Here is a 16,177-nt window from a genome sequence, read left to right on the forward strand (position 1 = left end):
GTAAATTTATGGAATTGCGCAGTTTCATTACCACAAACTGGCGTTAGAACGTTTTCATCACCCCCAAAAGATTTCTCAGGCCCGTTTGCAGTCCACTGACTGTTCCTTTTAATTCTCTTTTCTAGGTTCCTTTGCATGCTTATGTTATCCAAGACTTTCTTTGGCTCTCTGGGAAATAGCCACACTTAGCATATTCTTTGCCAGGTGTGCAGGAAAACACATCAAATTGTTGACATAGTTTACCTGAGGGCAATGGGAATGGAGGGTTAGTGTTGAAATGACTTTTTCTTTATGTATCTTTTGGGATTTAATATACAATTAGCATGTATTACTACTGAGATTAAAATGCTTAATTCTGAAAACATTAAATATGTAATTCTTTAATATTCTGTGGCTGAACATTAAAAGAGGTGCTTCAAGTGCCAAGGAGCAGGATTACCACCTGAATGTTTTGTGATGGACCCTTCAGACTCAGGTAGATGCCAAGGCCCCACTTCTCATACTCCTTGTCATTATCTGACCCTGAGGGGGAGGTGAGCTGATGTTAGTCCACATCCAGGTCCTCAGATGGTCGAGGCCAGACTCAGGGAACACACTCTGTTTTCTTAGTTGAGTCTTTGAGATAGAAACTTCAGGATAAAATCAGTTTTAGGAATGTTGGCAAGGCCAATACAAAATAGTACCATGCAGTAGTTGTGAAATATTAACAAAGTTCTAAGATATGTTTAGGTCTAGAAAATGTCATAGGTACTGTTTTTGTTGTTTTAATTAAACTTGTTTTTTTTAACTTCTGCAGAAGGAAGATAGAAAATTGTGTTGACTATCTCAAAAACTAAAAGCTGTATCAGCTTTTTGCAGTTTGAAGGAACAAAAGAAATTTTGAATGGGAAATCTCACAAATGTCATGGTAAATCAGGATCATCTGAAATGATGAAGGAGTAAAATTAATGAAATATCATTAAACTCCTACACTAACTGTGATTAATAATTTCTCATAATTATTAAAATATATTTCACAATTCTTGTTTCAAAAAAGGTTTATATTTTAGAAGGGCAATAAAATAAGTTATTTTTTTTTTTTTTTTTTTTTTTTTTTGCGGTACGCGGGCCTCTCACTGTTGTGGCCTCTCCCATTGCGGAGCACAGGCTCCGGACGAGCAGGCTCAGCGGCCACGGCTCACGGGCCCAGCCGCTCCGCGGCATGTGGGATCTTCCCGGACCGGGGCACGAACCCGTGTCCCCTGCATCGGCAGGCGGACTCTCAACCACTGCGCCACCAGGGAAGCCCAAATAAGTTATTTTTTGCCCAGCAAAAAGCCCTTATCTCTTTTCATTGAATGGAAGAAAAATACAGCATTTAATTCCTTAACTTTAGGAAAATTAGAGTAAGGCCACATATAATCTTTTTTAAAAAAACAGCATTCTTGAAATATACTATATATTATATAAAGTTTACCTTTTCAAAGTTTGCATTTCAGTGGTTTTAGTCCTTAGTATATTCACAAAGTTGTGCATCAATCACCACTAATTCCAGAACATTTTCATCTCCAAGAAAAAAAAAATCTATACTCATAAGGAGTTACTCTCCATCCCCTGCCCAGACCCCATGTCCCTGGCAACCATTAATCCAATTTTTGTTCTATGGATTTGCCTTTTCTGGACAAGCCACATGTAAAGTTTTTCTTAACCCGATTAGTTAATTTCTGGATTCAATTTTTTGCAGGTAGCTTTTCTTGTCAGCAAAATGAAAGAGACTTAAAACATAGTATCTGACCCCCTCAAAAGTTATTTTAGGTTCAAATGATTTATTTCAGCTTCCATTTAATTGGAGCCAATTTCTCATTAGATACCTTAGGGGACATTACTACCAACTACATAAATAAAAAGGATTATAAAGGAATACTATGAACCATTATATGCCAATAAATTAGATAGCTTAGATGGAATGGACAAGTCCTAGAAAGACAAAAACTACCATCAAGAAAGTGAAAAACAGGGGCTTCCCTGGTGGCCCAGTGGTTGAGAGTCCACCTGCCGATGCAGGGGACACGGGTTCGTGCCCCGGTCCGGGAAGATCCCACATGCCGCGGAGCGGCTGGGCCCGTGAGCCATGGCCGCTGAGCTTGCGCATCCGGAGCCTGTGCTCCGCAATGGGAGAGGCCACAACAGTGAGAGGCCCGCGTACCGCAAAAAAAAAAAAAAAAAAAGATGGCTGCAAATTCTTTGTAAGTCTCTGCATCAAAAGGAGGAGTTAATTTTCCCTCTCCTGGGATCTGGGCTGGTCCTATAACTGCTTAACTAATAGAATGTGGTGGAAGTAACCCTATGCAAATCACAGGCCTATCCTCTTGGAGCATTCTCTCGGGACACTCCCTTTCCAAACCCTAAAATAATGAGAGCTAATAAAGCAGTTGTCATTTTAAGTTGCAAAGTTTTGGAATGGTTTACTCCGTACAGTTAAATGGAACACCCACCTCCACTCCTTCCCTTGTAGACATCTGAGGGCTCAGCCTCTGGACCAGAGGAATGAGGGAGCATGTTGAGCTTGGGTGATGATGAACAGCAAGGCCAGAAGGGTGGATGGGGGAAGATCATGAAGGGCTTTTGATGCCATGCTGAGGACGTTTCAGTTTTTTCCCAGAAATGTTCAGGAGCTGGTAGCGTTTTGTAAGGTAGGCATAGTATGACTTGGGAGGTGACTCTAGTGATGCTGTTGAACAGGGGTCCCCAACCCCTGGGCCACGGACTGGTACCAGTCCATAGCCTGTTAGGAACCGGGCCTCACAGCAGGAGGTGAGCGGAGGGCAAGCGAGTGAAGCTTCATCTGTATTTACAGCCGCTCCCCATCGCTCACATTACCGCCTAAGCTCCGCCTCCTGTCAGCATTATGGTGAGTTGTATAATTATTTTATTATGTATTACAATAATTAAAATAATAGAAATAAAGTGCACAATAAATGTAATGTGCTTGAATCATCCCGAAACCATCACTTCCTGCCCCGGTCCGTGGAAAAATTGTCTTCCACGAAACCAGTCCCTGGTAGAAGATGAATCAGAAGAAGGCGATTGGTCAGGGAGCTAGCACAACGGTCCAAGCAGCACAGCTCAGGCGGTGGTGGTGGGCATGGAGAGAAAGGGAGAGATTCAAGGTCAAGACTTTCTCCTCTTGTGAGGCTCTCCCTGAGGTCCTAATGGGACATGCCGGTCGAGCCATGGAGTTGGTAGTCAGAACTAGGGAGCATAGGCAGTAGGACTGAGCCACAGAGACAGACTGGGGACTGTCAAAGTTTGAACTTGCGGATGTGGAAGAGATGGTGTAGGGAGATTGGGTGCATTGGAAGAGGTGGTGTCCTGGGGAGCATCATACAGACAGTGTGTTAAGCAAAGGGAGAGACACCCTGCAGGGGACTGAGAGAAAACTGCAGAGCAAAGAAGGGAACCAGGAGATGGTGGGGCCCAGACACAAAAGAAAGGAAAGATTCTAGAGGAAGGGAGTGGTAGGTAGCATCAGATGATCACCAGAACGTGCTCATTTGATGTAATGATCAGGAGATCACTGGTGGCTGAGGCAAGGGCACGTCTGTGCGGAAAGGTGGGAACAGAAGCCAGACTCATGAGACTAAGTAGGAAATGAGGAAGTGAAGACAATAAGTGTAAACAACTCTTTCAAGAAACTTGATTGTGAACTGTAAGACAGAGATAGGGAAGTGGTTTGAGGTTGCCAAGTTGAGAGAGGTTCCCCCAAAGACACAGGGGACCTCAGCTTGTTTTTAGATACTGAAGAGAGAGGGTCTGTGGAGAGGAGAACTTGGCAGTGCAGGAGAAAGGGGTTAAACGATGGAGTGAGGTCACTGAGGAAGTGGGAAGGAATGTGTCCCAAGAGGGAGGCATCAGCCTTGGGCCCTAGGAGGACACCTCCTCTGTAACAACAGTCTATGGTTGTTTCTAGGAGTTGGAGATTTTGTTGCTGTTGGGAGTAAAGGGGTTGAAAGAATTCTTGCCTCTTTTCTCCATAAAATAGGAGCAGTGATCATCTCATAAAGGTAAGGAAGGTAGCCTGAGTAGGTGGCTGGCGAGAAGTGGCCAGCAAGGTTGGCTTAGACCTGAGCCTGTGGACAAGGCATGTTTATGTGCCTCCTGCTTAAGGCCGGGGTGGTTCCTGAATGTGGGTCAGGGCGGAGCCTGAAGGTGGATGGAGGACCACAACTGTGAGAAGGCCTGGGGGCCACAGGGGCAGGGTCCCAGCTGTCAGAGTAACGTCTTGCAAATGAGACCCTGTCACTTCTTTACTTAGAGACTTGCATAAGCAGCAAACTCCTTGAGAAGACACAGCTTGAGGTTCCTCATGAGCTGCCTCCTGGGGATTTTCCCAGCTTCACCACTTTCCCCTTCATCCCAAGCACCTGAGCTCCAGCCATGGTGAAGAGCTCACCATTCCCTTAAAACGTCATTGTCCCTTCCTTGCTTTTCTTCCTCTCTCTTCTCTGCTTGGCAAACTCTTATTCAAGACCCAGTATAAGTGTAATTTCATTCACCCATTCCACCACCATCTACAGACCATGCTTCAATCCTGGTTCGCTCTCCCGTTGCGGAGCACAGGCTCCGGACGCGCAGGCCCAGCGGCCATGGCTCACGGGCCCAGCTGCTCCGCGGCATGTGGGATCTTCCCGGACCGGGGCACGAACCCGTGTCCCCTGCATCGGCAGGCGGACTCTCAACCACTGCACCACCAGGGAAGCCCAGCCAACAGCATTATTAAAGTAAACTCAGAGCTGCATTTTTGCACACAAACTGATCATATCAGTTTGCGGCCTGGAATTATAAACGGAAGCCCCCAGAACTCCAATCTGAAGTCTCACCCGTGGGGTGTACGAACCGCCCAGGACCCTTCCCAACTAGGGCTCCAGACTGCTGTTATTTGGATCTGGAAGTCGGTGTCGGCCCAATTTGGTGATGTATATACCCTATTATGTTTCTCTAATATTCTTGTTCCTTTCCTTCTAAAGATTGTATATTAAAATTAAGTTAAATTACCTTTCATTAAAGAATTGATTAAAGCTGTTTATTTGTGTGAAACGAGTGGTTATTTTGTCAACAAATCCAACGAACCTTAAAACCGAAAGCAGGCTTTCGGCAAAACAACTGGAAACCTTGAACGGACTCATGGGTTTCAAGGGTCAGGCAGACTTGTATTTGGACCCCAGTTTGTGTGACTGTGCGTAGGTCATTTACTGCCTGTGAGCCTCATTTTGGTCATCTGTAAAAGAAGGACAATAAAACATCTCACAGAGCTCTTGAGACTCTTCAGTGATGGAATGTTGGTGCAGCACCAAGGACCTAGTGCTGCTTGGAGCATTCAGGACTCTTGGTTTAAGTGACAGAACCTAATTTTTAAAAATATACTTTTAGTGACTTCCCTGGTGGCACAGTGGTTAAGAATCCACCTGCCAATGCAGGGGACATGGGTTTGAGCCCTGGTGCAGGAAGATCCCACATGCCACAGAGCAACTAAGCCCATGTGCCACAACTACTGAACCTGAGCTCTAGGGCTGGCAAGCCACAACTACTGAGCCCGCGTGCCACAACTACTGAAGTCTGTGCACCTACAGCCCCTGCTCTGCAACAAAAGAAGCCACCACAATGAGAAGCCTGAGCACTGCGACAAAGAATAGCCCCCGCTCGCTGCAACTAGAGAAAGCCCACGCGCAGCAACGAAGACCCAATGCAACCAAAAATAAATAAATAAATAAATAAATAAACAAACCAGGGTCTCCCTGCTTTAAAACTCATGCTTTAAAAAAAAAAAATCTCCTTTTACAGTTGATTTGTTTGAATCAGGATCCAAAGAAAGTTCACATGTTACAGTTAGTTGATATGTTTCTTAAGACTCTTTTAATATATTTCCCTTCCTTTTAATGCCATTCATTTGTTGAAGCCAGATCATTTATCCTATAAAATTTTCTACATTATAGATTTAGGTAATTGCTTCCTCCTGGTGTTGTTTAACCTGGTCTTCTATCCTTTTTATTTCCTATAAACTAATAGCTAGATCTAGAGGCTCCATTAGATTCTGGCTGGTGATGATGATGATGATGATGGTGATGATTTTGGCAAGAATACTGCAAAGGTGACGCTACATAATTATTATATCATTTTATGGGAGGCACGTAATATCTGGGTGTCCTACATTTAGTGATGTTAAGAGTCACTTCTGGGTTCTTTTTTTCTTTTTCTTTTCTTTCTTTAGGTAATCATGGAGATTTGAACATAAATTGGGAATTAGATGATGTTAAGAAATTATTGCTAGGGACTTCCCTGGTGGTCCAGTGGTTAAGAATCTGCCCTCCAGTGCAGGGAACGCGGGTTCGTTACCTAGGTGGGGAACTAGATCCCACATGCCACAGGGTAACTAAGCCCACACACCGCAAATACTGAGCACGCACACCGCAACTAGAGAGAAGCCCGCGCACCGCAACGAAAGATCCCGCATGCCGCAAGGAAGATCCCGCGTGCCGCAACTAAGACCCAACGCAGCCAAAAATAAAATAAATAAATAAATAAATATTTTTTTTAAAATGAGAGAGCTTCCCTGTTGGCGCAGTGGCTGGGAATCCGCCTGCCAATGCAGGGGACACGGGTTTGAGCCCTGGTCGGGGAAGATCCCACATAATGCGAAGCAACTGGGCCCATGCGCCACAACTACTGAAGCCCCCACGCCTGGAGCCCGTGCTCTGCAACAAGAGAAGCCACCACTGTGAGAAGCCCACGCACCACAACGAAGAGTGGCCCCTGCTCGCCGCAACTAGAGGAGGCCCCCGTGCAGCAACAAAGACACAATGCAGCCAAAAAAATAAATTTTAAAAAATTTAAAAAAAGAAATTATTGCTAAACATTTTAGATATAATTATGTATTACATAGTGGTATTGTGCTTGGGTAAAATAAAAATCCTTATCTGACATACAATAACATGGATTAATTTCAAAACGTTATGCTGAATGAAAAAAGACAGACCCATACTGTATGATTTCATTTGTATGGAACATTCTAGAGCAGGCAAAACTAATCTATACTGACAGAAAGCAGATCAGTGGTTGCTGGGGTCTGAGGGTGGAAATTGATTGTAGAAGGGTGTGAACTTTTAGGAGTGATGGAAATATTTTATATCTTTATTATGGTGGTAATTACTTGGGTATATACATTTGTCAAAACTAATTGAACCATGCACTTAAACTGAGTGTGTTATATTGTATGGGAATAAAGATGTATTTTATTGTACGTAAATAAAGTTGATTTTTGAAAGGAAATAAAATAAGGTTACAACTAGAATGAGAAGAATCCATTCAAAATAGCCACAAACCTATAATACACCTGTTGGGGGGAGAAATTTAATGATATACTCGACCTTTATAGAGAAAATTATAAAATAATATTAAGGGACATAAAAGAAGACATAAATATATGGAGAAATACACTATAATCATGGATGGAAGTCTTAATATCCTTCTCAAATTAATCTATAAAGTTAATGCAATTTTATTAAAAACTCTAAGAGTTTAAAAGTCTTTATCTGTTGGAAATAAATGCAGAAGTATTTAAGTTGAAATGCTATGATGTCTTGGATTTTTTTTAGTAGATGCCAAGAAAATAATGTGGAAGAAGGAATGAACGAGTATTGGCCATGTGTTGGTACTTGTTGAAGCTGGGTGACGGGTACACACTCTAGTGTAAGTGAGCAGTGCTGTGCACCTTTACAGGTGAGGAAACATCACTGCACTGGGGCAGCAGGAGAACCATGAAGGAAAGGTTCTCTGGGGCTGACTCCATCATGCTCTACAGACCTTTAGGGCAGGACAGACCAGAGGAGGTCTTGTGAGCCTTGCTAAGGAGTTTGAACTTTATCCCGTGCTCAGCATTTCAGTCCCTCTTTACTGTGTGTATCTGACACCTTGGAAGGGCCTCCGGTCCTGTCTCCCTCCATGGTGGGTGTACCAGTCAGAACCCTTTCAACTGTAAATGTCAGAAATCCAACTAAAACGTACTGACTTATGTGGAAAAAGGAACTTATGAAAGGTTAAGGGACTCAGGCACAGCTTGATCCAGATACTCAAAAGATGTCAAGAATATGTCTGTCTTCATATCTTGTGTCTGCAGTCCTCTGTGTGGGCTCATTCTGGCTGGCTTTTCCTACATGGTGTCAAGATGGTCACTAGTAGTCCTGGGCTTACAGCCTTTTAGCTTACTAACCCCCAGTGGAAAGAGGGCTCTTTTTCCTAGCAGCTCCAGTGAATCTGCTTCTGCATGCATAGACTTGATTTAAGTGTCCACTCCTGAACCAATCATAAAAGGTAGCTGTGACTGGGGAAATGTGGACCGTGGGCCTACCCTGGACACCCTCTCAAACTTCAAGGATTGCCAGTGCATAAAGGTTGGTTTCTTCAAGGAAAACCCAGATGCAGCCTCCAGTAAAGAGGGGATGGTAAGATGCTGGTCCAGTGGCATCTGGCAGGAACACCCTCCCAACACCCCTCACAGGAAGGACCAGCCTCATCTTAATCACCTGAAGAGCCTTCAGCACCCACTACTGAACTAACGCTCACTCTCGTTTTGCCGGGACAGCTGCTGCCTCACAACCTCCACTACCAGCCTCGCGTCTGTGCCCCCCGCCCCACAGCAGACCAGCTGGAATGAGAAAGTAGCCTTTGCGCATCCCCACCTTTCCCTCTCCATGCCTGTCAGGCTCTGCCTCAGGGGGCATGGTTTTCAGGCCCCTCACAACGTGCTTGTCCTCTGCCTGGAAATGAGGTGCCCCAGGACTGAAGGTCATGGGTGCCTCAGTTTCCTCTCTTTACATTGGAGGTGGTACCTGCTCCCTGGGTGTGTTGTAAGGATTAAGTGAGTGCAGCGTATTTATAGTGTTAGAGCAGTGCCCAGCACACAGTAGGTGCTCAGTAAATCCCAGCCGTTATTCTCATCATTTCCGCTGGAGACTATACAACACAATCCCTGCCCATCCTCGTCCAGTCCAGTCCAGTAGCAGGCTCTCAGGTGAAATACAACACAGAGGTTCTTACAACTGAATGCTTGAGTGGAATAAAAGTGTGGAGGACACTTTTATAACCACTCGAGCCTCATAACTGTGAGCTGGACAGGACAAATCATATTTAGCCTCCATTTACAGATGAAGAAACTGAGGTTTAAACCTCTTGCCTAAGATCACGCAGCCAAGCCGTGGTGGAGGCAGGATTTGAACCAGGGGCTGAAGGATCACATCGTTGGGACTTTGCTCAGGCTGTCCCTCTGCTGACAAGACCTCCTCCGGTCACGCCTGTTGGCCCCTTCTCATCCTTTCAGGTTCAGTCCCAATACTCTAAACAGTAACAGTGGTGAGAGGTAACATTTATTAAGTGCTTGCTACACTTTGGATGAGGTGCAGAAGGCTTTCCGTTCCAATAAAGTCAGGAGGTAGGTATGACGCTGTTACAGAAAGAGAAACTGAGGCTGACAGAGGTTAAGGAACCTGCCCAACGTCACTCAGTAGGTGTGACGGCTGGGAGTCAAGCTCATAAAGCAGTCTGATTCTAGAGCGGACCTTTCCACATTGCTACCTCCGAGACTCTGATGCCAAGGATGGGAAAGAACTCCTTCCTCTTGAGTCTGAAGTCTGGGCTTCGGCCTCTACTTAGCTCTTGGAGCTGTTATTTGTGCCTCTCCTTTCAGTAGACTGAGAGCTCTTTGGGGCAGGAACTCGACTCTGACTTTTTCATTTCCGTAGCCCCTGCGCAAACAGGCTCTCCATAACACCAAATTATTTCATTCGCCCCTGTGAGGCAGGCAGAGGTGCTCCTAGGTGAGGACAGACCCAGAGAAGTTAAGTGACTCTCCCAAGGCCACCTGCTTGTAAATATAGGAGCCTGGAGAGGCCCCAGGCTTCCTGGGCGCAGGTGGGTGCAGGGTTCTCCCTCCTCCTTGTTCCCCCGCCTTCCTGTTCCCTGAGCGTTGTCGGTGGGGGAAGAGATGGCAGCATAGCCTTAGCTGGGGCGGGGAGGGGGGCGGGGGGGCTGTACCAAGGCCCGCTGGGAGGACTGATGGGCCCTTTTATGAATGCCAGGCGAAGGATGGCGAGTAGGCTGGGGGTGGGCTGAAGGAGGGAGGAAGGAACGGGTATTTTTTACATTTTGACATTAAAAAGTGCAGATCAGATTGTCAGCGACTGGCCAGCAGCATCTGTTTTGGTTTGGAATTGGCAGCTAAGGCGCTGAGCTTCTCCGCGGAGGGAGGGGAGGGGAGGGGAGGCTGCGGGCTGGTGGGGCGAGGCGGCGCCTCTGCGGAGGGAAGGGCTCTCCGCTTCAAGAGCTCCGCCCAAAGGGGCGCTGCCACCCCTAAGGAGGCGGGCGCCGCCGCTTCTCATTCATTGTCTTGACAAGAGCATCCTCAGCCGGCAGTCGCAGGCTCCTCCAGCTGCTTCCTCCTCCTCCTCCTCCTCTCCTTCCTCCGTCTGGGGGGTCACTCATCTCTCAGCAGCAGGTAAGGCTGGAGCCCGGGGACGGGACTCGGCATCGCTGCCCTGGGCCACCTGTGGGGCAGGCGGGAGCCTGGCAGAAGCCCTCTGCGGGGCCCGACAGACTGTCAGAGCGAGCTGGCTCGGAGGCGGGGACAGAGCCCGTTGACGCCCCGCGTGGCGGGACTCGCCTGGGGTGTGGGTGCGCGGAGGAGGGTCCATCTGTGTGTCTGAGAGCTCCGGGAGCGGGCGAGGGTGAGGGACCACCGCAGCCAAGATGGAGGTGGGGAAGCCCGGGGGGTCAGGACACGCGCCGACCGGACTCTCCCCAGAATGGGAGTCTTTGGGGTGGCAGTCGGGGGCAGGGTGGGGTGAGCCCAGCAGCTGCCCTGAGCTTGGAGGCAGGAAGGGGTTGAGAGCAAAACAAGAAAAGACCAAGTTCCCCTTTCCGTGGTTTCCGGGCCTGGTACCTGCGGTGGGGAAGGAGGTGGGGTGGGACGATGGCTTCCTGTCTCTCAACCTCCGATTTGCGGCTCCCCTCTCCCCAGACCCAGGCTTCCCACCTGGGATGGATCCCCTGCCCCCAGACTGCTTCTCCTCACGCAAGCTCCTCACGTGCTTTCCGGGCGGGTGGACCCCAGAGCCTCCTGGAGAGTCATGGAATGGGCGAGGCTGGCTGGAGCCCCCAGTGAGAAGGGCTAGGCCTGAAGGGGGGGGCAAAAGGGTGAAGCTGGGGCCGTGGAGGAGAGGCCCTGGGGGGGCCCCCACGGTGAGCTGGAAGGCGATGCTGTTGGGTGCCAGGATGGCGGCCTGGAGCCTGGGGAGCCAGAGGCAGGCCCCTTGGCTTCGCTGTCACCCAGCCTGGGGGGAAAACCATCCTAGCTGGATCTCCAAGAAGTGAGCGCTGGCCTCTGCCTTCCTGTGGACAGCTCCACTGGGGCTGGAGAAGGCACTAAAGAGCACCTGCTTAAGCAGAGGTGCATGGAGGAGGAGATGCTGGGACCCTAGCCATCAGCTTGTTTCTGGTGCCCAGAGACCTGCTGGGGAAGCCCTCCTGCCACTGAGGTTTGCCCTCCCAGGCAAACCCACACACCTCTTCCCTCAGCATGTCCAGCCCTGGGCCTGGAGGCAGGGAGGGCCCCTGCCTTTAGGCAGCTTCTTATGTGGGTGTGAGGGTGTGAGGTCTGGACACGGAGGCTGAGAGAACCCACCCTCCAAGCTGTTGCACTGAGGCCCCGGAGTGTGACCTGTCAGAGAGGAAGGGCTCTGTGTCCGTCAGCCATTCTGTGGTCAAATCGGCACTAGGTGCTACCCCACATCAGGCTCTGCTGGGGAGGCTGAGGGTACAGAAGCTAGGCCTGGGGAGGGTTGAGAAGGTGGGCCTTGCAGGTTAGCCAGGGGTGAGGAGGTGTGGGCAAGGCGAGTGTGAGCGTAGCAGGATGTCAGTTACAGAGGAGAGCGGCAAGGGGCCGGGGAGACATGCTGGGGAAGTTAGCTGAGACCATGACTGCCAGGCTGAGGGGTGTCCTGGAGGAGATGGGGGCCACTGTAAGGTCAGAGTTGACCTGAAGGGAGAAAAGCCCTCCACCTGTGTGCCTTCCAGGATGAGCCGGCAGGTGGTCCGTTCCAGCAAGTTCCGCCACGTGTTTGGACAGCCGGCCAAGGCTGACCAGTGCTATGAGGACGTGCGCGTCTCACAGAACACCTGGGACAGTGGCTTCTGCTCTGTCAACCCCAAGTTCGTGGCCCTGATCTGTGAGGCCAGTGGGGGAGGGGCCTTCCTGGTGCTGCCCCTGGGCAAGGTGAGCCCCTGGAGCCCTGGGGGGGCCTCTGGTCATCTAGTGGCCCCCTGGGGTTCCTGATGAGGTGATTGACTATCCTCAAGCCTTCCCGGGCCGCAGTGTTGTCGTCTGTAAAATTGAGCTGAGCCAGATGAACCTTATGCTTCCTTCAGCTCCTACATGCAGTGGTCGCATGGAAGCTAAAGCTCAGGGGGGATGACATGGGAAGGGACGTACAGTGAGTCCTGCAGACCCAGGACCAGGCCTCCCAATTCTCAGCCTGGACCTTTCTCCCCTCGGGAGCATGAAGAGGGCTGGGATGGAGTCTGGGCAAGCCCAGCAGTGCTCTTAGGGTTTGGAGGGACCTTTCGGAGCCCTTGGGAACACAGCAAGCTCTGGCTCCCAGCTCACAGGCAGGGGTGATGTAAGAGACCCTCTCCGCTCCCCCAACCTGGACCCCGTCAGATCTCGCCTCCCCAGCCCTGTTGTCTGCTGACCCCACCCCCAGCACACTCCTGTGCTCTTGGGTGGTGAGACAGGAAGGGGAGACAGGCCCTCAGTTGTTACCTTAAAAGGGCCGATGGAAACAAGAGAAGAGGAAGTGGTTGTCGGGGTGAGAGCTGGGCCTGCTCTTCACACAGGAAGCCCTGCTGCAGCAGCTGTCCCCGGAAGAGCCCATTTCCAAACCTCTGCTCCTGCTGGGGGTCCGGTTATGGCAGACTTCCCCATCCCTGTCCTTTTGGAAGGACCCATCCCTACAGCCCCATCATTCACACACACTTCCCTGGGGAACTCCAGCCCCAGTATAACTAGCCCCCGCCAGCCTGTCCCATGCCCAGGGCCCTGGCCTGTCTTCCCATGGGGGCCTCACCTGGGGAAGCTGGGGTGGGAGTACCAGGCCACGGGGCATGGATGAGAAACTGAGCTAGAGATGGCAGGAACTTGGCAAGGCTCTGACAGCAAGGCAGGACCAGCCCCGTGCACCCATCCTGTGCTACTGAGTTGCCCAGACAACTGTGGGGCTGGGGCAGAGGCCCAAACCCTCCCACCCCAGGCCCCACTCTGCCTCCCAGGGACCTCACAGCTTTTCTCTCTGTGCCTCGTGGAGGGGAGTGGGGAGGTTGGATTGGGTTTGGAGGGCAAAAGCACCTCCCTCAGAGGCCCCACTGTGTCCTCTAGACTGGACGTGTGGACAAGAACGTGCCTATGGTCTGTGGCCACACGGCCCCGGTGCTGGACATCGCCTGGTGCCCGCACAATGATAATGTCATTGCCAGTGGCTCCGAGGACTGCACAGTCATGGTGAGTGTGGGAACACACGGGCCAGGAGGGGGCTCCAGCACTGGAGCTGACGTTTGGAGCCCCCAAGACTCACTCACCGCTTCTCTGCAGGTGTGGGAGATCCCTGATGGGGGCCTGATGCTGCCCCTGCGGGAGCCTGTCGTCACCCTGGAGGGCCACACCAAGCGCGTGGGCATTGTGGCCTGGCACCCCACAGCCCAGAATGTGCTGCTCAGTGCAGGTGCCCGTGGGGGGGAGAAGCAGGGAGGGCTGGTCCCCTGACAGCGAGGGTGGGAGGCTCATGGCTTCTGACACTGGGGGCATCGCCCAGGTTGCGACAATGTGATCCTGGTGTGGGACGTGGGCACGGGGGCGGCCATGCTGACGCTGGGCTCGGACGTGCACCCGGACACAATCTACAGCGTGGACTGGAGCCGAGATGGCGCTCTCATCTGTACCTCCTGCCGCGACAAGCGATTCCGCATCATTGAGCCCCGCAAAGGCACCATTGTAGCTGTGAGTTGCCTTGACCCTTGACCCTGAGAGCTTTGCCCCTCCTACCCACCACCAACCAGGCCCCTAGATGCTACCCACTCCCAGCTGAGGCCTGGCCCTTAGGGGGTGCGTGCGGATGGCTGACCGGTCCCCTCCCTTTCCTTCCAGGAGAAGGAACGTCCCCACGAGGGGACCCGGCCTGTGCGTGCCGTGTTTGTGTCAGATGGAAAGATCCTGACCACAGGTTTCAGCCGCATGAGTGAGCGGCAGGTGGCGCTGTGGGACACGGTGAGTGCCCGGTGGGGAACAGGCTTAGTCCCAGCCCTGCCAAGTGTCTGGCTGGAAGGCCATGGCCTCAGTTTACCCACGGCGAGATGGGGTTTTCCGCTGGTCTATGAGCCCCCCACCCCACTCCTCCATCACTGGACCACACCTGGGCCTGACGTGGCCCAGCTCATTATAACCCCCTGCCCGTCTCTACAGAAGCACCTGGAGGAGCCGCTGTCCCTGCAGGAACTGGACACGAGCAGCGGTGTCCTGCTGCCCTTCTTTGACCCTGACACCAACATTGTCTACCTCTGTGGCAAGGTGGCCCAGTTGGGCAGGGGGTCGGGGGAGCGAGGTGGGCAGGGGGACTGGGAAAGGACCACAGCTGGAGGCATCTGCCAGTGTTGACCCTCCCTTGCATCCACCACCTGCAGGGTGACAGCTCTATCCGGTACTTTGAGATCACTTCCGAGGCCCCATTCCTGCACTATCTCTCCATGTTCAGTTCCAAGGAGTCCCAGCGTGGCATGGGCTACATGCCCAAACGTGGTCTGGAGGTGAACAAGTGTGAGATTGCCAGGTAACCACCCCTGCCCCTGACCTGAGTATGCTCCTTGGGCAGTGCCGACCGCACAACGAGCTTCAGTCCCAGCCCAGCCATGCTGTGGGTGCTGATCGCCTTCCTGTTTCCACAGATTCTACAAGCTGCACGAGCGGAGGTGTGAGCCCATCGCCATGACGGTGCCTAGAAAGGTGATGCTCCCGTGTCCCTCCCCGGGCTCTCGGAGTGGCGGGTGGTGGTGTGGCCCAAGCACTTTCTTAACCAGCCTTGGCCTTGCCCCACAGTCGGACCTGTTCCAGGAGGACCTGTACCCGCCCACTGCAGGGCCTGACGCTGCCCTCACAGCTGAGGAGTGGCTAGGGGGTCGGGATGCCGGGCCCCTCCTCATTTCCCTCAAGGATGGCTACGTGCCTCCAAAGAGCCGGGAGCTGAGGATCAACCGGGGCCTGGACACTGGGCGCAAGAGGATGGCACCTGAGGCCAGTGGCGCTCCCAGTTCGGTGAGAGGCAGATGGGAGCCCAGGAATCAGGACAGGAAGATGGGGTAGGGCAGGGGCTGCTACTGATGTGGTCATTGACCCAAGTGGAAAGAGGCTGGCATTTGGGGCAGCCCAAACTCACAATGTTGGGGATCCTGTGGGGGCTGGGAGTGGATAATCCTGAGGCCTCAGAAAACAGGTTTCAGGCTTATAGGCCTGCAGCTCTCTGGCTGAGAGACAGAAGGGCCCAAGCCCTGGGGCTCTTGGGAGGAGGCCTAGTGGCCAGGGAGGAGCTGGGCCTGATGCAGCCCTGGATCCCCCAGGATGCTGTATCCCGGTTGGAGGAAGAGATGAAGAAGCTCCAGGCTACAGTACAGGAGCTACAGAAGCGCCTGGATAGGCTGGAGGAGACAGTCCAGGCCAAGTAGAGGACCACCGGCTGAGGCCAATGGCATCGCCTCCCTCCCTTCCACTCCCACTCCCCAGGCCACAATGGCAGATAAGAAAATACTAATAAAATGGCTTTATTTTCTGGTACCTCTCAGACTCCAGTGACTGGTCACCAGATGCTGGGTCTGCTGAACTGACCTGCGCTTGAGCTTCCCTCTCCATAGCCTTGATGAGCTTGACCCATGGCAGGGGCGGGCTGGGGAGATGCCTCTGAATGCCCTAGACCACAGACAGGGAGAGGCCTTTGCGGGTGGGAGCCATCCTGTGCTGATGTTGGTTGGGAGCCTGCTCTGTTTTCCAGCTGGTAGGTCGAAGCTGCTCAGGGCTCTAGCCTGGAGCCTTGGTCATTCTGTTTACCCCAAA

General features: G+C 51.6%; 1 protein-coding gene across 1 annotated transcript; it reads left to right on the forward strand.

Moving 5' to 3' along the window:
* Positions 1–10,370: 10,370 nt before the first annotated feature.
* CORO1A (coronin 1A) lies at positions 10,371–15,901 on the forward strand. Its single transcript, XM_081255828.1, has 11 exons — positions 10,371–10,525; positions 12,103–12,301; positions 13,460–13,582; positions 13,673–13,802; positions 13,893–14,077; positions 14,225–14,344; positions 14,540–14,644; positions 14,758–14,903; positions 15,019–15,076; positions 15,170–15,385; positions 15,688–15,901. Exons 2-11 carry the CDS (start codon positions 12,104–12,106, stop codon positions 15,790–15,792), a joined length of 1,386 nt encoding a protein of 461 aa, XP_081111954.1. The 5' UTR covers positions 10,371–10,525; position 12,103; the 3' UTR covers positions 15,793–15,901.
* Positions 15,902–16,177: the final 276 nt, after the last annotated feature.

The sequence above is a fragment of the Mesoplodon bidens genome, assembly GCF_964165515.1.
Source record: "Mesoplodon bidens genome assembly, chromosome: 15".
In the NCBI taxonomy this organism is placed as follows: Eukaryota; Metazoa; Chordata; class Mammalia; order Artiodactyla; family Ziphiidae; genus Mesoplodon; species Mesoplodon bidens.